The 22,684-nt window shown below is 38.0% G+C and overlaps 1 protein-coding gene across 5 annotated transcripts in view; it reads right to left on the minus strand.

The window, feature by feature from the left end:
* LOC107809253 (putative phosphoinositide phosphatase SAC9) overlaps positions 1–22,109 on the minus strand; it is a 50,131-nt gene extending 28,022 nt beyond the window's left edge. For 3 of the 5 annotated variants that reach the window (XM_075242411.1, XM_075242410.1, XM_075242409.1), the window contains exons 1-10: positions 22,015–22,109; positions 21,263–21,357; positions 21,079–21,141; positions 19,134–19,732; positions 12,499–12,631; positions 10,578–11,794; positions 8,269–8,376; positions 7,831–8,001; positions 7,085–7,327; positions 5,148–5,561 (exon numbers count right to left, since the gene is read on the minus strand). In XM_075242411.1, coding sequence (XP_075098512.1) covers positions 5,148–5,561; positions 7,085–7,327; positions 7,831–8,001; positions 8,269–8,376; positions 10,578–11,794; positions 12,499–12,631; positions 19,134–19,732; positions 21,079–21,091 — 2,898 coding nt within the window. In that variant the 5' untranslated portion in view covers positions 21,092–21,141; positions 21,263–21,357; positions 22,015–22,109. Of the gene's footprint in view, positions 1–5,147; positions 5,562–7,084; positions 7,328–7,830; positions 8,002–8,268; positions 8,377–10,577; positions 11,795–12,498; positions 12,632–19,133; positions 19,733–21,078; positions 21,142–21,262; positions 21,358–22,014 lie in introns of those variants that run through there. The other 2 variants (XM_075242413.1, XM_075242412.1) reach the window with 2 other exon arrangements.
* Positions 22,110–22,684: the final 575 nt, after the last annotated feature.

Consider the following 22,684-nt stretch of genomic DNA (forward strand, 5'->3'; position numbering starts at 1 on the left):
CGTTTCATAGACCGTCCATGGGATTTCATATCACAATGCACCTATGCGTTTCATAGACCGTCCACGGGATTTCATATCACAATGGATTTCATAACACAATGTACCTATGCGTTTAATAGACCGTCAACAGGATTTCATAACACAATATACCTATGCGTTTCATAGACCGTCCACAGGATTTCATATCACAATGGATTTCATAACACAATGTACCTATGCGTTTCATAGACCGTCCACAGGATTTCATATCACAATGTACCTATGCGTTCATAGACCGTCCACAGGATTTCATATCACAATGTAACTATGCGTTTCATAGACCGTCCATAGGATTTCATATCACAATGCACCTATGCGTTTCATAGACCGTCCACAGGACTTCATATCACAGTGGATTTCATAACACAATGTACCTATGTGTTTCATAGACCGTCCACAAGATTTCATAACACAATATACCTATGCGTTTCATAGACCGTCCATAGGATTTCATAACACATTGGAAACAAAAGTACAAATATGTACATCTCATAACCTTTCACACCACATATCACCTAATTCGTACTTTCAACCACTTACAATTTTATTATTCCATTGGCTCTCTTGGCCATACATATGATTCTTTATTCATGGCGCAATGGCCGTATTTCATATTCCATGCTTTCATTCCTTCCCTTTCATAGATCATCATCATAATTATCAACAAGTAGAATATTCCGGAAATCACAACTTTAAGTTCATTAGTAATGAAGGCTTTAAACACAATCGATTTCTTTCCAATAAATGGAGTAAAATGATTGGAAATCGAAGCACAAGTTAAAATCATACACAATTTCCACTCACGAATATGTAAGAACGCAAAACACATTGAAAATTACTTACAAAGCATAGCATTAGCTAAAACAGCCACATATGGGCATCACTTGAGTTCATAACTTTTAGCCGATTATATTGTCGAAGTCAATTTTGGAATAGTTGAGTCAAAGCTCATTTCATAATTTTTCTCACATTATTTCATTTCATTGGCACCGTTGGTCACAAGTATAACTTTCACTATTGGCACGCTGGCCACATTTTATATCCCCAATTCACTGATTTCACTTCCAACCATCTTTATAGGTTATCAACAATAAGACATTCCCAATCAAGACTTTAGGTACACATATGAGCAATTAAGAGTCTTAAGAATATTGAGATTTTCTCACACAATTTGGCATTCTAGCTTTCATTTGAAATACGATTCAAAGCCACAACATTTTAATACGCAACCCATACTTTGAAACTCACGAGAACATTATGAAATTCAATTTCAAGAGAGAGTTTAGCCAACATACCTCATTTGAGCTTCCTTACACTCTAAATGTTCCGGAATTCTTAGCAACTTCAATCTCTAGGATGAAGACCTAGTGAGTTTCCCTCCTTAATCTTCCAAAACTTGAGCAAGAATTGAAGAACAATTATTGAAGAACACCTTCTCACTCTAGGGCACTCTCTCTCACTCTAAAGTGTCAGATTATTGCTCAAAAATGGCCCAAAGAGTGTATTTAACGAAATAGGGTCGGGTTTTAAAAACCCAAAAATGAAGCTGCGGAACGGTTCTGCGATTGCCCGCATATCGGTCGCATAATTGCTGACAAAAATGATCAAAAATTTGTCTGTGTATGCGGTCGCATAGTCGACCGCATAGCTGCTTCCAGAATGGCCCTCTCCTGCTCACTTCTGCGGCCATTATGCGTCCCGCAGAGTGATTATGCGGATAAACGCACTTTTCCGCCAAAAATTTTTCTTTACTTTCCCGTGCATTGTTCCATCCAAAAAGTCCGAGTCGCGGCGAGCAAGCTCGCCGCGAAGAATTTCTACAATCCTTAAACACGTAAACCTAGTCTGACACCATGAAACATTATTTTCTTTGCAAAAAAATTTACCGGGCTTTACACTTAAGTACTTCGAAATTTTCCGGGATGATACACTTCTTCAGCTTTGGCCATTTGTTCCACTTCCATTTTTAGGCTTATGATCTTCTGAGCTTGTATTCTTCCTTCAACATTCTGTTGTAATATGAGAAGGTCTTCTAGTGCTTTCCTTTTCTTGAGCCCTTTCAATCCCAGCTCCTCCCTATTCCAGATGGTAAGATCTTTTTTGAGTAGCTTGAGTTTCTGTGTAAGAATGAAATCAGGACTGCCGCTAACTTCATAACTCTGCCACCATGCCTTGACTTTATCCATGAAGCCCTCCATCCCCAGCCACATGTTCTCAAATCTGAAGTAAGAAGGATTAGTGTTCCGTCACCACATTCTAGCATGATTGGAATGCGATCAGAAATGAAAAATCAGGGAGAGCAATATGATTGATTTTGCTGAAGAAATCATTACATTCATTTGAGATTAAAACTCTATCTATTCTAGATGCTTGAATAGCGTCGTCCCCTCTAGTCCATGTGTAAAAAGCCCCCGGTAAAGGAAGATTCACCAAGCAGAGGTCCTAGATTACATTTGAAAAATTCTGCATGGCCCTGGACCTTCTCACACAATTGAGTCTCTCATTTTCGAATCTGCATACATTGAAGTCACCCGCTATCACCCGCTGATCTGGCCAAATCCCTCTTACAGCTCCAAGTTCATTCCATAACTCTTCCCTTTCAATGTTAGTGTGTGGCCCATAGACCCCTGTAAAGCACCAACTGAATACCTCATTTAGACTTTCCAACATAAAAGAAATAGAGTGAATCCTCTGTTGTATTTGAGTGCAATTCCACTGACTTCTATCCCACATGATGATGATCCCGCCCTTAGTACCACTAGCTTAGAGCTCCAGCCGATTGACCCATCTGTTGCCCCAAATCTGCCTGGCTAAAAATCTGTTCCACTCTTCCAATTTAGTTTCTTGAAGATGAGAACATCTGGTTTTCACTCACTTATTAATGATTTAAGAGTGTCCCCCTTCCAATTGTTATTCAACCCCCTTATGTTCCAGCTCAAAATCTCAACTTTCATCCAGAAAAGGATTAGATTTCCTACCCCTGTTCTTCTTCTCACCCCCATCATAATTCACCATGCAAATCAACCTCTTGACTTCAGTTTCTCCCTTCATCTTCTTTGTTTTCTTACCCCCACCCCTTGCTTTATTGATTACCAATTGTTGTTGTCTGCTTTGTTCCATTCTCATAATCATATCAAAGATATCATGTTCAAAACCCTTTACATTGATTCCAAACACCTTGCATGCTTCCCCATTACCAGTTTGGTCCACTCGGATGTTTCAATTACAGAAAAAACAAGAAAAAATACATAGTTGGAACAAATAAACCATTCTAACTGATTATGTGACAATTAACGGTTGGAAAAATATCCACCTAGAAGCTGATTTTTTTATTTTTTCTTTACTCCCACATGCCTAAAAGAGAGTGTATCCACGCTCTTTGCCTCGTCAGCATCAAGCGGAATAAAGGTTATCAAATAGCCAAGCCCAGGGGATAATTAGGACTACGAAAAATTTAGGTGTGCACTGTATACCGTGTTAAGTTCAGGGGTTTAGTTGGGTATTCTGCCAATCTTTTGTTTTAGATAAGTGAGCATTTTATTGGGGGAAAAAAGTAGCACAAAGATTGTACTATGAGTTACATCAGGATGCAATTTCCATATCCAGGAACCTTACAAAAAACCCAGTTTCTACCTAGTCTAATTGGAGAGGTAACTGTGGAAATCTAGAAGGCTATCTACATCAAATACATTTTGCATGTTGCACCAAAAAGCTAAGAGAGATAAGATAATGAACTTCATCTTTGAATGCTCTCTCAAGTATAATTAAATTGAGAAATCTCCAGCACTAGATGGGTGCTACCATTATGTATATTACAGGGGAAAAAACTCAGTTCCTATTCTATTTCTGCAAGGAACTACGGAAATCTGTCATAATATCAAGACCACTTAGAATTAGCATGTTGCGCTGCAAAACCAGCAACAGAGTACACATACATTTTCCTTATTTTCTTAGATGTGTCTCTAATTCCTTTCACCGCAACTTAGCCACCAAATTTTCTGAGATATACACTTGCATAACTCCTTCAATCCTTTGCTTTGTAATGGACCATTTCACCTCATATGTTCAATATCATGCTCCATATCTGGCTGCCTATTATGCAGTGGACGAAGAAATGGTTAGCATATCCATACACTTCTTCAATAGCACATCCACTACACATGTATGTGCCCCTTCTATGTAGGTTAAACATAGTTAAGTAAGGTCATCAACACGTACAGGATGTTCAAGTCTTCAAGAGTTGACTGTCTAGGTTCTCCTCCATCCCGGCAGCTTGAAGTGTCTTTCCTCTGGAGAGCAACTTATAGCCAAAACTGATCATTCCCATTATCCCTCCGAACAATTGAATACATGACTGTACCTCTACGAAGTTTTCCAACTGTTGAAGCAGAACACACGCTCTCCATTTCCCAAATGTCTTCTAACCTAATCTCCCATACAGTTTTGAATGCTAATCCTTTAGTGGAGAATGAGGCAATCAAACATCTTGCCAGAAGTAATTCATCCTTCCAGGTGAAACGTAAGACAAAAGATAAGATAGTCGAAAGTGCTAAAAATAAATAAATCATAATTTTAACTAAATGTGAAGTCCCTCTGTTTCCCTTATCCACACGACAACTTGGTCAACTCATCAAAGATACTTCTAAACTCTACATTTTTTACATAATCAAGTACACACTAAACTCCACATTAGAAGTTCCAGTTTCAAAAAACACCACTTACTATTATGGAGAGAAACCCTTGTTACACCCTTCTGATAACATGTATAAAAAAATTCATATTTCATAAAACTTTGACAGATTTAATGGCCAGAGAACATTAGTTTGTACTTCACATTCTTTTTTATTTAGGCAAAAGATGCCATACTGGAAAAAACACAATTCAAGAAGAAGCATTTATGACTTTGACAAGGCATTTATGTTAATTCAGATTGGCTAAGATCACAGTCTTTGCATTTATAGTCAATTCCTGCAGTAGTTAAGCCATCTTAGCATCTAAACTTCTTGCATCCTTAGCTATTACCAGTGTAGAACCATACAACTCAGTAGTTGATCAGAAGTATAAAAGTAGCAATTCTAAAAATAATACAAATCTAAAAAGATGCGTACCATTTGGGGTCCAACAAGGAGTTTGAAACAATCTAAATAGTGTTGAGTGTTATTGTCAGTAGGCCCTTTAGATGTGCTCTTGGAAAAACTATTAGCTTCTTTTGGTTGTTGCACAATAGCATCATCCAAGAAATCAAGCAAGTCATCTCCGCCGTGGAAGACAGTTTCTGTCGCCGGCTGCCTGTTAGAATCTGAAATTCTGCTTTCTCCCGTTAAAAGGTCTACCCATAAGTCAGCAGACGAGTTTGCTTGTGCATCAGTGGCTAAAGCAGAAGCAAAAGGATTGTGTTCGGTCTCAGTCAGAAAAGGGTTAGTAATATCATGATGGGTTTCTGCTTGATCAGCAAATCTAGTTACAGAGCCTTCATGTTTCAATATGAACCTCCAAGGAAGAGGCACTCCAAGTATCTCAATCTGCATATGTTTTACAACAGAGAAAAAATGTACTGAATAGATTGATGTGAAGATAGTGTCATGCAGCAGCATGGGTCCATACTTGAGTAAAGGCATTTTATTCAGATGATTTAATTGCATGATATACAAATAATGATGGTTTTGTGTAAACTGGATAATGTTCTTCCCATAATGCTTTTCGAAATTCCTTTTTTAGGATCAGATGAACATCGAATGTTATTCCAATCGGGTAACAAAGGTTCCTTTTTTATGCTGCCAATTTAGTAACAAAAGTTTGTACAGGACGATTGCCAAAAGAAGATACACATATTTTCATATTCAAATAAAGGGATGGTGAAATGTTACTTGCCTATCTTTCCAAATTAAGGAATTTAGGTATGTCTCCATTTCCTTCTATGGTTCCCTTTTAAACATTTTTTTTATCAGGCCATCCATTCCTTTTAAACATTTTCTTTATCAGGCCATACATTCCTTTTAAACATTTCTCATTGAAAAAGAACACATCAATGAATAAGTAAAACAGCACAATGTACAAGATCTGTTTCAACATGTAAAAAACATGTATAGAAATAAACTTTACAGTGGATGAACCGTTAAATTAATATTCAGACCACAAGGAAAATACACACACAGAAACACACACACGCATTAAATGAAAACAAAAGGACAGCATATATCTGTTATCCTTTATTTAATAGCAGTTATAACATATTTAAGTAATTCTAGCCTATCAAATAAACGGTACTTAAATAATTCTAAGAATAGCTAATAGTGGTTCAAAGCAGTGAAAAAAAATTTCACTTTATACAGCCATTGGTAAGTCTAGAAAACCTCCATAAGATCAAATCAACTTACTAGTTGATTACCCTTCAAGGTGACAGAGACCTTAGACTTCCTAATGGAAAATGATTACGTTCAAAAGCAGATCCTCAGATCTTAGAGATGCTTTTCAAACAAAAATCAATCAAACTAACAAGATTACATAAGGCCTCTTAGCAGTTTTATCAACAAACTCAACTGTTGAGAAGAACGTGCAAGAAAAGCTAACTTTTCATGCAATATTGCTCACTAGTATTATGTAAATTCTCCTTGGGAGTGCAGTACCAAGATGCAAAATTCTCTGGAAAACAAACATTTACACCCTCAGAAGTGTCATCAACACCCCCTTGACTAAATTATAGAGAATAAAGACAAAAGTAAAAAGCATCAAAGAATGTAGTCCAGAAATTCGTAGGTATAGATTTTCTTACATCTTGTATGCAGCGTATGTACCTTCTATCAAGTGGTTCCTGTTCTTTTATTGTTTTGTGCATACAACTTTGTTCCACTTATCTACTCCACTCTATGACCATTATTCAAACTTAGGTTAGTCATCAGACTCGGACCATGTCTACTTTGACATATGCAGAGAAATCTAGTCCCCAAAAATTTTCACAAAGGGCCAACTATGTTAGAGGGTGTAAAAGAAAATTGTTTTAAAAGAAAGGACACCTAAAAAGTTCAATTATCTAGTTTCTCTGTACCTCACCAAGAGTTATAGGGCCTCCACCATCCGCAGCAGGATAAAACGTGAGTGCAACAACACGAGTAAGAAAATCCACTTCTCCTTCAAGTTCCTCAAAATCATACAATAATGGAAGGGTGGAAGTATCTTGGGCATGACGGCGTGCACCTGCACCAGTGATAGCCATGTCCTCTTCGCTAATTGGTCCTGACAATGGTATCAAAATATTTGTCCCATTTGCACACTGTGGTACAGAAGCTCCCTGTGAATAAATTGCATGTAAAAATTGAAAACTTTTGATGGTAACCCTGGACATATAGGCACATGAAAACTTCTTTAACTATTTTACTTTCTATGAAAGATTTCCCTTTTCAGATATGCGGTAGGAGGATATGTGGTAGGAGAACAAAGAACAATAATAGCTGTCAAAAATACAACATTTGTGCACATGTTCATGTCAACGGGATTATCACAAACATAAAATAAATGCATCCTCCGCCAGGAAAAAAGAGCCACATATGCATGTTATTTTCCTTTTCCCAGTAACAGGTGGATAATATAAATCCCTATCCCACAGAGTACAGACACACCTTTAGCCATTATCAAAATCTAAAAGGCAAGGCGTAAAACTCTTATCCCAGTTGGGAGAGAAAATGCCTATGCACAAAAGGCATAAGCATCTAACAGATTTGAATTTTATAAATAGCAGAAGCAAGTAACAGCCAGGTACAGGCACAACAATTTCACAATAGAGATGTAACATACCTCCAGAACAAGTTTAAGTCCATCTAGATAACGCCCTATCCTGACATCAACTGTCGATGGGAACGTTGAATCATCAGAACCATGTGCAACAGTGAGAAGTAGCTGACAAACATGACAAGGCTCGCCAAGGTAAATAAAGAGCTCAACCACATCGGTAGCCTGTGGGGAGACCTGTAAGATGTGTACACAAGTGAGGCAAGGAGCAAAATGCTGTGGGATATATATGAACCTCTTGTAGACGAAATGGCACGGGACTTTTATAATGTGTAAGATGAAAAGGGCAGCCCAGTAGACAAGGCATCCCGCGTTTATGGAGGGTCCGGGGAAGGGTCGCACCCAAGGGGTGTGATGTAGATATAAACCACTTAAGTATAATGTGGAAGATGCTATTATCAAATAACAAGTAGTTTCAAAATCCCGAAAACATAATGTAGGTACCCATGTCATTGCTTTTCTTTTAAAACTAAGAAGACTTGCTCCACCATCAGAAATCGGGAACATGTTCACGATTGGCTTTAGAAAGCATCCAGTGGGACGAGATGCAACCTGTCAAAATCAGCATAAACTGTCATATGGTGGTAACAACAGTGACAAAATCATTTTCAAATAACTTTCAAAAAAAGAGTTAGCATCACTCCAAATATATAACCTCAAGGTCCTCAACTACAGAAAATTGGAAGAAAATTCCTCTAACTGATAAAAATAAATAAAAAGGCACAACTCATTTAGGTTGAAAAGAAAAAGAATAGAATATAGTTCACAGTATTAGGACAGATATAGCAAATGCTGAATGATATGGGGCTTTTTAGACTTATGGCGCTTTTATCATTCAGTTTTCATCTTCACAAAGAAAAGCTTCAGAAACAATTTCAGGATATTTTAGAACCCAGCCAGTACTGAAATCAAAAAGTCTAGATAGTCCAGTACATTATTATTATTATGTAACACTATATGGAGTAATTTATTTAAATTTGGAAGTTCTAATAGTTTCCAAATGTGGTGTCTTTTTTGTCTTTTTAGAATCATCATTAACGAATCCACAAATATACGCCCCGCAAGTTAGAATATGCAAAATAGTGTCTTAAGACCTTGAAGCCCTTCAGAGTCAATTGATGCAACCTATCGTTCAATAATTTTGGGAGTTGTCCCTTCCTTTGCCTGTTTCTATGCCTTTCTTACCACATCTATATTCAATCTTTTTAAATGTATAAAAATAGTTTAATTTATAAGACAAAGCCAGACATATGATATTTGGACAAAAGGCATTCCATAATGAAGAATTAAGTTGCTCGGACCCAGGTGCGGGTGTCCGCTACAGGTGCGGATGTAGAGGCCGGGTCCTTCAAGATCTAAATTTCAAAATTCGAGGTTACGGATCCAGGACAGATTCGGGTGCGGGGATTCGACCAAAAGTAATTCAAATATCTAAAAATAGAGGTATAAAAGTATATCTAAATTATGAGACATTATGTAGAAAACTTACAAGGTATTCTGATAAGGAAAAGATATTGATCAAAAAGAGAATCCGAGAAGGAGATGAAAGGAAAATCACTGACATAGAAATTTCTATATACAAGGCATTCCATTTTCTTCAATTTCACCCTAACTTTAGTTTTAATTTCAAAAATCATTGTATAAGTCCCGAATTTCTCCGTCGATTTTAGTCAACGTACCGAAAATCGGTTGACCAGATTCGGTACAGACCCCACACCCACACCCACGTCATGTCGACACAGGTGCGGCACCGAAAGTGAAGAGTCCAAGCAACTTAGTTGAAGAATCAAGAGCTTGCATCAGAGAAAAAGAAGAATGAAGAGCAGTAAAAGGGGAAAAAACAAAAGAAGCCAGCACAATCTGCCCATAAAATACATAGTGACAAGCCATGAAAGATCTTAGTTGTTATGAACCAACAAGAAACCAAAACAAAAGGATTCTACCCCATGCTTGCTCTGTCCAGGATTGCCTTTTATCAAGCCAAAAACACCAAACAGCTAATATATTAGCAAGAATCTCGATCATCACCAAATGGTTGAGGTGTGTAGATGAATGTGGGAAGAAGCAACATAGAATACAAACAGTAAAGGGTTTTTTTTCCCCTTTTGTGCTGTCAAGAGGAAAATGGGAAAGGAAGAAAAAAGTGAAGAGATATGCAACTTCCCAGATCAGCTACTTCAAACCCCCTTGAGATTAGAAATAATTTTCTTTCAACTCCAGTCACCCATCAACAACTGCAGGGAATTATAGATGTTTCATCAAATGGAATCATCTCCAACCCACTGACCAGAAAGAGGTTTCTTAAAGCAATAGATGGAGTAGATTGTCTCCCTTTTCACCTTCTCTCCTCTTCCTTTCCCATTCCCGACAATATACAAATAAAACAGACATCAAATTACAATTGTGGATATTGTAGAAGTCCAACATGATTTGAACAAGTTGAGGTTCATGCCTATGCATCAAAAAGAGTGTCGGAAAGGAAAACCATAATAGCGTAGAAACAACTTAATGCGTAGAGAAAGATCCAAGTTGCCAACGATTATTGAAGATAAAAGAAAAGCCCCTTCCTCACTAATATGATGATCAGGTCAAATAGGATGCATTCGATGGATGTAAGGAAATACTAAGAAGAAAGCGGATAAGTTAAAATGGATATTTCAAGAAAACACTATTTAAAGAAAATCGAAAGAAGAAAAGAAAAAGAAAGAAACTAGAGTCACATGCAAGAAGAGTGTAGAACAACAATAACATACATGTAATGGCTGGATTGGAATTGATGGAAAATGCTTGAAAAGCCTTAGTCCAAGAAAAATCTCCAGTTGCTTCTGACGAGAACTATCTACAACTGCATTCTTATACCTTCTCTGAAGGGTAATTTTCATATTCTGTGCAGCAGAAAACTGTTTAAATTTGCCTGCATCTTCATTAAATATGCTAAGAATTTGGCTGTGCATAGCTTTGGAACCAGTATACAATGTTGCATGGGTATCACCAGCAACCAAAAACAAATCTGCTAATTGAGACACAGGTGATAAGATCGTCGATCTCTTAAACTCCTCAAATGTCATATCAAATCTCTTCCAGGGTTTATCTGGGCAGGGATGATTCCAAGTAGTTGTTCTTGTGTTGTGATCAATAAAATATGTTTTCCCGGTTACAGCATCAGTCCGTTTCTCCCAGCCAGGGGGTAATGGAGCTGTGTAACCCCCATTGTTGTTATATGACTGATAGCCATATGCCAAATCACTGTCAAGTGATATACCTAACCGTCTGCACTGCTCCACGAAAACCTGGAGGGCACCAAAGAAACTAGCAGCATTGGTCCTATCTAAAGAATCAGCGCAATTGAAACGTATCACTCCATTTTGATGTGATCTTAAGCAGAATGCTCCATCAATGTCATCACTGTAAATTACTTCACCTTTGCAATCTTTGAGGCGCTGACGAGAAGGCAGATAATCCCCTTCAGTGATGCCTATAGCATTGGTGGGTGCTTTTAGAAGGTACCAAAGTCCTTCAATTGTTTGTTGTTCTCCTTTCAACTTCACACTGGCATGCCAATCGTAGTTTATTAAATGAACCCGAGAGTAAGGTAGTTTTCCAATTGATCTAATGTAATTCAAAGATTCCTCAAAATGCTGAACTAAAATCGATTCTGATTTGCCTTCACCATTCCTAAGCAAGTTAACGCATATAATTGGAACAAAGGCAATCTTTCGCTGATTCCCGCAAGCAGCTACATCTAGGTTTCTGGCATCATATCTTTTAGTTAACCTCTGATAATATTGAGCACTTCCTTTATAAGGGTCACGACTCGCAACATAGATTTCTGCTTCTGCAGCAGTCAGCTTTAACTCAGCACCCCACCAGATAGGAATAGTGCCTCTTCTCCAGATGTAAGTATTGAAAGGAACACTTTGACCAGCCCTTTTTGGAACCCACACAAGTTGCTCACATTCAACTTCATTGCCTGTCCATCAAACAGTAGTGGCAACAAATATATAGGGATCATAATCACAATTACGTGCATCATTTTTAGACTAGGTATAGATGGCTATATATTGACAGATATCTTTAAAAAACATATCCCGCAGATTTTTTCTGCAAAAACGTATTTCCAGCATGTCAAACAAAATTAAACTACCTAGGTTGTACTAGGTTATATTAAATATTTAGAGCAGCATCAACGGAAAAAAACACACACACACACACACATGTCAGGTATCAGAACACACTGCTGAAAATTTGAAATTAGGTATAGAACTGATACCACCATTCCCCACAGAGAACAGAAAGTATACACTAAAGACATACAGTGGAGCACGGGCCCATTCAAATAAAAAATAGGATGAGCAGAGAAATGCTCAAGAAAGAAAAGAAACAACTACTTTGCGCCACAAATGAGGTTTGAAACATATTGACTATCGCTAACCAAAACCAGCAGGGTCCTGCAGAACTATGTCACACACCCTAACAGAAGAAGAAATGAACAAAGGCAGAGCTATTATTAAAGAAGATTCTTAACAAATATGGATAAGAAACAAAGAACCACAGTAAAAAACAACCTGCTCTCCTTTTTCGGTAAGTAATAATAACCACGTCTGTTCCCGCAAGGCCAACAAAAGCAAAAAAGAAAAAAACAAATTCAAGTTGTACAGGGTAATTTTATGCTACCTGTACTATAGCAAGAATTCAAGCCCCTTGCCAGATACCGAGTCCCAGGGTGCAGCCTACTACGCCGAGCAGTGAGGGCAACAACCCCTTCTTGCTGACCTAAGCTTCCAAAACTTCGGGATTCTGCAAAGCCCTATGAATTATCATCGTCCCAATGAGCATTCATATATCACAGTCAATGTAATAGTTAAGAGTTTAGAACCTATTTATCAAAAAAAGATAGAATATTGCACTAGTTACAACTTCAGTTTCTGACTCACAGTCAGCCAGCATTGACGGGAATAGAAAAATAAATGCATGGAATGCACTGGAGCAAGAAGCCTAGACAGTAACCAATCAAATTATCAAACTAGAGCAGTAGTGAAGTTCGACCTCCAATTTGATCAACGATTTAATGGTTTCTTTTTTCAAGAATTATCAGAAATTTAAGAAGTCTTAGAAGAAGACTACACGTTAAACTATGAAGTGGAATGACAACGCCTCCATTTTACTAGCATTTTAAGTTAAAATGCAGAAGAGGAGGGAAAGGCAGTTGATAAGAATTCTCAAATAAATACTCAAAACATCCAGGATAAAAGATCACCAAACAAAAAAGTCATCAGATTCAATTTGTAACTGTGAGAAAGCACGGGAGAAAAATATATTATTGATGTGTTTAAACTATAATACAAGGACCCCTATTTATAACAACACACACTACATACATTCGGTGTGGGATAATATTGGGTATGTTGTTGTTGTACACAATACATACATTACTCCATGTGGGACTATACTTATTTAATGAACTAACTCTAACGCTGCCCCTCAAGCTGGTGCATATAAATTATGTGAGAAAGCACGGGAGAAAAAATCTATTTATTAACAATGATACAATGAGCCCTATATATAATACATATTCTACTCCTACTACATAAGGGAATAGGACATATTCTACTCCTACTACACATGGGACTAGGATTATTTACACATAACTAACACTCCCCCTCAAGCCGGTGCATACAAATCATATGTACCGAGCTTGAAAATATCTGCAAGCTGATCATTCGACTTCACTACGAGTCATGCCAAACTCCGGGATAACCGTGCTAAACTTACCAAACAAGACTCGAGGAGACTGCTCTAAACCATAAAGTGACCGGCGCAAGCGACATACAGGGCCACTGGACTCTCCCTGAGCAACAAAACCAAGTGGTTGCTGATAAACAAAAGTTGGCCAAAAAGTCGCCGGAGAAATTTGAAAATAATGAGATTAAGCCAAATTCCACACTACAAAATAGGTTCTAAAACACAACCAGAAAACAAACTTTTCTGGAAATTACTGTTCATGCCGGAAATCACTGTTTACGCCGGGGAAAAGTGCACTGTTCATGCCGGAAAAATAAAAGTTGTTAAAATTTGATGTAATTTATATGGGTAGGCTCGGAATCACTGGACGAGTAAGTTGTCCTAAAGAAGTTTTGTCAAAAAAGTGGCCGGAATGGCTCACACGCGCCGGAAAAGTTACTGTAGCTCGCAGGAAAATTTCGAAATTCTCGGAACCTGTAGGAAATTGTACTGTGGACTCAGAATCAACCCACGAAACAATTTCCCTAAAGAAACTTTTGAAAATTCTAGCTGGAAAGTGCTCCACGAGCCGGCACGTGTCAGATGCGCTCGCCGGAACCCTAATTTTGGTGGCGCATGGAGGCGCGTGAGAGACTTTCTGCCGGAGCGATTGTCTGGGGTTTTGTCGCCTGACTTTTCCGAACAAGATATTGGTTTTCGCACAACACTTACCGATGAGGAGATAACACAAATCGATCTTGAGTCGTCAACCGGAAAGACGCACGGTGACGAAGGAGGAGCAACCCTAGTGCTTTCTCTCATTGATTACTACTTTCTAATTATTTTCGCATTCTAAGTGTTTGATTAAACTTCGTAGTCATAACTTTTAGAAGTAATTGCAGAAAATCAATCTTTTATTTGAAGATTACTTTAAGTTCATTGAATTCACGCACTCTTTGACATTCTAGCACATACCATACTCTTCGTGGGATCGACCCCAACCTTTTTGGGTTTATTATTGCAATCGACCGTAATACTTTCAGTTTGAGAGTAGGATTGGACGTGACCAGTCCATGACCCATGGTCCAAGAGTAGTAGACGGGAAAACACAAGCAAAGAAATTACCAACAGCAGAAGTATCAATCTGAGCGACAGAGGCTACTTGTGGAGGTGTCTGCTTAGTTGCTCGATGCTGAAGGAATTCATTATACTCCCCCTTCAGATAAAGAAAACCCTTGGTTACCTACAGTCCCGGTCTGAGTAATATGAGCATTTCTAGGTGGTTGACCATGCAAAGAGTAACACACCTCACGAGTGTGTCCAAGCTTATTACAATAAGAACACTTAGGTCAAGATCTTCCAAAGCGACCTCCTTCTCGTCTATTCTCCATTGTTTGAGATGCCCGATTTTTCACAGTCTGGGATGCGAGATCTGTGATGAGATCACTGTGTGACTGAATGCTACAGCAAGGCGAAGTAATTGAGAGAATAATTCATCAACTATAAGGACAGTCGAACTAGCCAAAATCTGGTCGCGTAACGAATCAAGATCATTAGGAAATCCAGCGAGGGTAAGAACTAGAAACATCTCTCTTGTTGCTTTCAACACTAGCAGAAACTGACATCAACTTTTCAAATTCCTCCTTGACTGCATGTACTTGTCCCAAGTAAGAAGACATATCTAATTCCTGTTTCTTTAAATTTGTCGTCCGTGATATCACATCATAGAAACGAGATATGTCATTAGTGTATAAAGTGTGAGCCTTTTTCCAAACTAAGTAACATGTCTGGAATAGATGAAATAAGGGCATCAACTTGGAATGAATAGATCGCCACAAGATACTACATAACTGAGCATCGATCTTCTCCCAAAGTGCTTTGGTCTTTTCATCTCCCTCACTAGCCTTTTTGGTTAAATGATCTTGAACACCTTGACCTTTACACCATAACTCAGCAGACGAAGCCCAAGCTAAGTAGTTTGAACCTCCCCTTAAAGGTTCCGAAGTAATCATAACACTTGAACTTCCCGAACCCGTACTTTTAGAACCAAAAACATCAAATCCCAAAGACATCGTTGGGATGAAGAGAGGTCTAGCAGATTATCACCAAATAATGGAAATAATCAACTATAACTCGCTGAAATAGGCGAAGAAAACACTGTAGTTGTCGGAAAATAGATCTTTTGCCGAAAAAATAAAAAAGTTTGTTGAAACTGTTGACACCTGAGTAGGTAGGCTTGGATTGAAGAGATGAAGCAGAAACAATCGCCGGAATCTGCAAAAACAGTCGCAAGTTCCAAAAAATCGCCGGAAAATAAAAAACTTGTCGGATTTTGATGAAACTTTTATGGGTAGGCTCAGAAAAACCTCGCGAACGAAAAAAGTTTTCCAAAATTTGACGAAAATGACCACATGCGCCGGAGTGTGAGTCGGACCTCTGCCGGAAAAAACTCTGCTAACGGCACGTGAGAGCGCGTGGCACACTTTCTGCCGGAGAAATTTTTGGGGTTTGGTCGCCGGAGGCTGATCTACCGCGTGGTGGTGTTGGTTTTTAGACCGACGGAAAATAACTTTCTTGCGGACAGCCCTGATTTGCCGGGAAAAAAAAAGACGAGTTAACTGAGTTGTTTTCTTCCCGGAGTCGCTGGAATTTATGCACAACGATAAAACTCTCACGATTGCTCTGATATCATGTGAGAAAGCACGGGAGACGACAACAACAACAACAACAACATACCCAGTATTATCCCACACCGTGGGGTCTGGGGAGGGTAGTGTGTACGCAGACCTTACCCCGACTTTGTGAGGATAGAGAGGTTGTTTCCAATAGACCCTCGGCTCAGGAAAGCATAAGCACCACATTAATGAAAATATAGACAAGAAGGGACAGTACCAAAAGCCATATAAAATCAGAATAAAAACAACAAGACAGTAAGGTGATCAACAATGAAAGAAAACAACGGTTAGTCATAAAAACGTACTACCAACAGAAAGCGAGACTGCGTGCCAATACTAATGTTATGAACACTCTAGACTACCTACTCTACTACCTTAATCCTCGACCTCCATACCTTCCTATCAAAGGTCATGTCCTCGGTCAGCTGAAGCTGCGCCATGTCTTAATATTATTGATGTGTTTAAACTATAATATAAGGACCCTATTTATAACAATACACAAATACATACATTACTCCTATTCGATGCGGGACTATACTTATTTACATGAACGAACTCTGACAGTAACGGTGACCATTGTACAAAAGACCAACATGATCGCCAAGAGGAGTCTATCCATGAAAGCATCAGATAATATTTCTATTCAAGCAAGAAAAAACAAATTTGACGCATAGTTTCATAACTTTATGCCTTCAACTTGTCAAAGGTCAACACAGGGCACATATCTTACTAATGAGCCAACTGCAGCATACCCTAACTTTTAAAGCTTGGACCAGAGGAGCTTAAGGACATCAGACATATCAGCTGGTGGGGAGCTTTTATAAGATCATCTTCAAGTTGTTGACAGAGAGACTAAGAGGGTTATGCTAAAGTTAGCTTCTGACACACATTTGCCCATTATTTTTTATTTTTTATTTTTTTGATAAAGTACATTTGCCCTTTATTAAAGAAGGCAGATCATTGATGTGATTCTCATTGCCAAAAAATGTTTAGACTCAAGGAAAAGACAAAGGGGGGCTGGCTTGTTTTGCAAATTGGTCATTGAAAAAGCTTTTGACCATGTAAATTGGATCTACCTACTCAATATGCTGACAGAGATGTGGCTCGGTGAGAAATAGATCAAATGGATAAGTTTCTGCATCTCCACTGTCACATTTTCCATCATTATGAATGGAACTCCAGAAGATTTTCTTTCCTTCTCACAGGGGGTTGAGACAAGGGGACCTTCTATCCCCTTTCCTATTTGTTCTGGTCATGGAAGGGCCTAGCAAGATGTTATGCAAAACTAGGGATCTTAACTTGGATCAAGGGTTTCTCAGTGAATGCAAGGAATCTTCAAAGAATTGAAGTTATGCACCTTTTCTATGCAAATGACACCTTAATCCTTTGTGGAGCTGAGGAAAACCAATTAAGGAATCTAAGAGTCATTTTGCTGATTTTTGAGGCAGTGTAGCGGCCAAAAATCAACATTGAGAAAAGATTTTACGTATCTTGTGAACGAGATGCAAGATCTTGTGATTAATTTTGGAGGCTAGATAGGGCCTAGGGGAACTTCCAACAACATATTTGGGGATGCCTTTGGGGACCAGACATAAAGCCAAAGAAATATGGCAAGGAGTTATCACAAAGTTTGAAAGAAATTGGATATATGGAAAAGGCAATATCTCTCCCTTGGAGCTAGAGTGGTCCTAATTAACAGTGTACTTGATTCTCTTCCAACCAATCTAATGTATGTTTCTCCAATACCCTCTAAGGTGAGGAAAACATTGGATAGAATCAAAAGAGACTTCTTATGGGATGGCGACAAAGAGAAAGGAACTTCCACATGATTAAATGGTACAAAGTGTTGCTGGAAAAGAAAGTAGGTGGTCTTGGGATCAAAAATATGAAGAACTAAAACAACTCATTGTAGTAGAATGGCTATGGAGATATGGAAAAGAAGAAGGTTACCCATGGAGGAATTTGATTAAATGCAAGTATGGGGATCGCAAGGCTTGGTGTACCGACTCTGTGAACTCCCCTCATTGTTTCGGCCTCTAGAAGCATATTCATAGTCTCTGGCTACAATTTAAGGGTAACATTGCAATCAAATTAGGTGATGGAAGGAAGATACTTTTTTGCATTGATGAATTGTTAGGTCAATCCCCCCTAAAGAGTACTTTCCCTGATCATTATTGGTTTGTTTTGGATACAGGGAAGTCAGTTTATCAGTGCTAGCACAATGAAATTGGAGCCTCAACTTTAGAAGGTAATGCTTTAACTGGGAGATTCAAAGATTGGCCAAACTGTCGCATGACATCGACAAAGTGCTTTAATAACAAGCTGAGTTAAGTGGAAACTGTAGCTCATAATCACATATTTAGACCTCAAAAGTTTTAAAAAGAAACACACACAAACACACATAAAAGAGAGAGAGAGAGAGAGAGAGAGAGAGAGAGAGAGAGAGAGAGAGAGAGGGGGGGGGAGACAGAAGCTTGTTCGTGGACATTAAATAAGCCAAGCCAGAAAGCTCAGTTTGCTTAAATTGAGCTCGACAGCAAGCTCAAGTTTGGTTGCTTTAATAGACAAACAAGCTAAAAGTCAAGCTTAATGAGCGCTCACTCTTTAATCACGTGCAAAAACTCATCTATACCCTACCTATGAATAGTAACATATAACTCTGATGCATAAATACTTGTTTGCAGCTTCATAACAGCTGTTCAGTAGGAAGCACAGAATGCAGTAAAGTAGACAAACTTGCACAAAGGGCAGTGATTTAGAATGCCAAAGTACAGCAAAATTGATCATAAGCCTTTATTTTGTTTTTCCTTTTTTTCCCTTGCATCACACACATAGAAGTGGAACTTATTGCAAGTGTCAAATGCCACACCAAAAAAAGTACAGTATCTAAGGGTACCAAGTATGAAGTAAAACCTGCAGAAGAACAACACAATGCTCTGGAAGTCCAATCTTTCTGAAGGGCACTGAAAACCATTTATTCCACACAAATTCATCATCAGGATTCTGCAAGGGCATACGACTTGGAAAAGGTCTAGTAATGTCCCTCGATTCACAAAAATAATGCTTGCCATCAATGTCAAGCTCTGTCACTTCTTGAACATTCTTTAATTCACCTTTGCCCAGTGGCTGAGGGTTTTGAAGTGAAATCTTGATCCATTGGCTCTCAGTTACTGTATATACACATCCACCCCCAGGCAAATTTGGAATGCTGGCTGACAACTTTGTCGCAACAAGAAGTAAACCAAAGCTCCCAAGGGCAGTATATCCTAGCACAGCCCTGGCATAGGTTATACTCTTGCACAGCCATTTTGAACCATTCGTCACATAATCTAAGGCTTCACTTTGAGAATTGAAAATATCATATCCTGTCTTTTCATTGTAGCGAAGATTTCCAGTTGTGGGATCAACATAGATCACCTGAGTGTCAGTCCTTGAAGACAAACTAACAACAATATATACTTCACTAGATTCCAGTGTAACAACAACAACAGATGTATCCCGCGGATGTCCAGCTGAAGTGAGTAAGAAATAAAATGAGTGAGCAGACCAGAAAAATAGAACACACTATTCAATTAGAAGAAATATGTAAGAGACAAAAGAAGCTATACAGCTGCACATGTTCACTCTTTCTAGCAAGCAAAGGTGAGAAAGTGGATGGTTTTATCGCACTAGCATTGTAGCTCATGATAGCTGTATCTATCAAACGAAGCAAAACAAAAACACAGACACCCAAAAATTGTTCCTTCGATTAACAATATGACCCATTTACTTCTCCTGCAAGGTAATGGTTGCATTGGCACTCTTCCAAGCATCAACCTACAATGCCTTGTAAATTTCAATGTCTCAAACAATCATCTGAATGGGTCCATACTAGGTATTCTGTCAGTATTCCCCGCTAGCTTCATCTCTTTCTGATAATATTTATTGTGGCGGTCCATTGCCACCTTGTATTCATTTTTTCCTTCACCATCACCTTCATCTTCACCAAAATATGTTCATAAGAAATCCAAAAGGCTCTATGCAGCAGCCATTGTTGCAATATCAATTGGCTCAATGCTTGGGCTTCTCATATTGTTGTTAATTCTTTACCTTCGTATACATGAAAGAGTACTCAGATAGCATCGATTATCGATATATGCCGACGTTGTCAAGGCTCTGCCAGGCGCCAGCTTTAGAATGGAGAAGACCGGCATCCTGCGAGCCTCTACGAGTTGAAAGAAATTAAAGTTACTTACCGGGAATTTGGCTTAGCTATACCAATCCCGGCGCCACCTCTATGACGTAGGAATCTTCCATCACCGGGAATTTCATTGTGATCCACGACGCTCCGCCAATTTTGCAGCTAGGGCTCTCTACGACCTCAAGTTAAGCGTGGGCTCCCTTTCCAATAACTTGAAGTTCTAAGTCTAATTGATACTTACTAATCGAGACAATTTCTGCCGATCCAGGGTCTAATTTGTGAGCTTCCTGATAACCTAAGGAGTCTTAAAAAGCTTGTTAATCTGGACCTTTCGTTAAAAACTTGTGTTACTCAGTGAGTTCAACTACTGATGTGCATATTGAGTTGTATAACAACTCGTTTACCGGCGAGTTCCCGGCGAAAAGAAGTTTAAATATGACAGCAGCTGTGGATTTTTGGGTTCCGGTTTGGTCGGTTTAAGAGGCTACTCCTCAATCATTCAGGAATTTCACATAAAATTCACATAAGAACACAATTCCCAATATTTACCACAACAAACCACTAGAAAAGTAGCAGTGCAGCTAAATGCTTAATAGAGTTACCATTTTTAGCAAAGAATTTCCAAACAACTAAGCGAGAAAACAGGTGCTAGTTTAATATCCAGACTTCAAATCTTACCAGGTGAATCCATGTCGTGATAACTAAATAGTTTATGTACTCGTGAGCATTATAACTTTGAATCTGACAAGATAAATGGAATGGGAAATGTTAGAAATATTACCGAAAGAGGAAAAGTAATATTTTGTGTCCTATAGGAAAAATCATCTTTGCTAGATAAAAAGGGAGAGTTCATCTTATTCACCTGAATTCACACTATCATCACTTCATCAACATCCTCAGAAAAAAATTGCACCTTTCTGCCACAATTCTGGAAAATATTATTTACTGCTTTCGAATCTGCAAAAGAAGTATCCCGGGTCTGACAGTTCTATTCCATACGTTCCCAATCAATGAATGAAATTGAACTACAGAAACAACATCACTTTTTTTTTCTCCTACAAACAAACAAATCCAGCATAAATCCTAATCTTAACAAGATCTTTAATTATTCTTTCCACTCAAACAACAAAGAAAGTTCCTCCAAATATACCCTTGAAAACCTTCAAAAAGCTATATTATATGGGGTTGTTAATATGGATCCTCTAAAACCTACCTAAAAAACTAAGTCCAAGTTAAGCTTCGTGATAAATCATTACCAAGGTGAAAAATATTATATTTTGGAAAAAGAAAAGTCTCCAAGCTGAATAATTGAAACTTAATTTCAGTAATTAAGAAAGGACTTCAGAATGGGTCTAATGAAACTAATAATCCATTCATTCCCCAATCAAGCAAAACAAGATTATTCGATAAAACCCTCTAAGATTCAGAATTCGCTGATCACTTTAAGTATAAACAAGTAAAAAGGAAATCAATGTATACGACTCAAATGCCCAAAAGATCAAAACTATTTAAGATTCAAGCCAAGATGCAAATTGGATATGACAATCAAATCAGAACAGATCAGAATATGTGGGAGTTGGGCGATCCCAAGTATTAGAGTGAAATGTAACTCACCGGAAAATTCTCCAGAAGAGAGAGAGAGAGAGAGAGAGAGGTGTCAAATTGTGGTGCGATGTTTTTTGGGTGAAGAAATATGTATTGGAGTACCATTCTACAGCCACATGGTACAATACAACTATTAAAAAGATATAATTATTATTATTATTATTATTATTATTACTATTACTATTATTATTATATTATTATTATTATTATTATTATTATTATTAATTAATTTTATTATTTTTATTAATTTTAAAATAAAAGGAGAGGAAGAAGCCCCTTATTTGACAAGTGGCATCATGATAATAATACATTTGGCACTTTAGGACATAGCTCCAAAAAAATAGGAACTAAAAATTTATTTGAGAAAATATCTTTTATAAACTACTTTTGTTAATTAAAAATTCACATTATTTTTATTTTTAAAGAAGCAAAACGTCAAAAACATCCTATTAGACCTCTATTTGGGGGGAAAATATTCTACAAAATTCAATTTTTATTAAAATAAAAGGAGAGGCAAAAGCCCCCTATTATTTGACAAGTGGCATCGTGAAAATACGACATTTGGCACTTTAGGACATAGCTCCAAAAAAATAGGAATTAAAAATTTATTTGGGGAAAATATCTTTTACAAACTACTTTTGTTAATTAAAAATTCACATTATTTTTATTTTTAAAGAAG

This window comes from Nicotiana tabacum, chromosome 21 (genome assembly GCF_000715075.1).
Source record: "Nicotiana tabacum cultivar K326 chromosome 21, ASM71507v2, whole genome shotgun sequence".
NCBI classification, from domain to species: Eukaryota; Viridiplantae; Streptophyta; class Magnoliopsida; order Solanales; family Solanaceae; genus Nicotiana; species Nicotiana tabacum.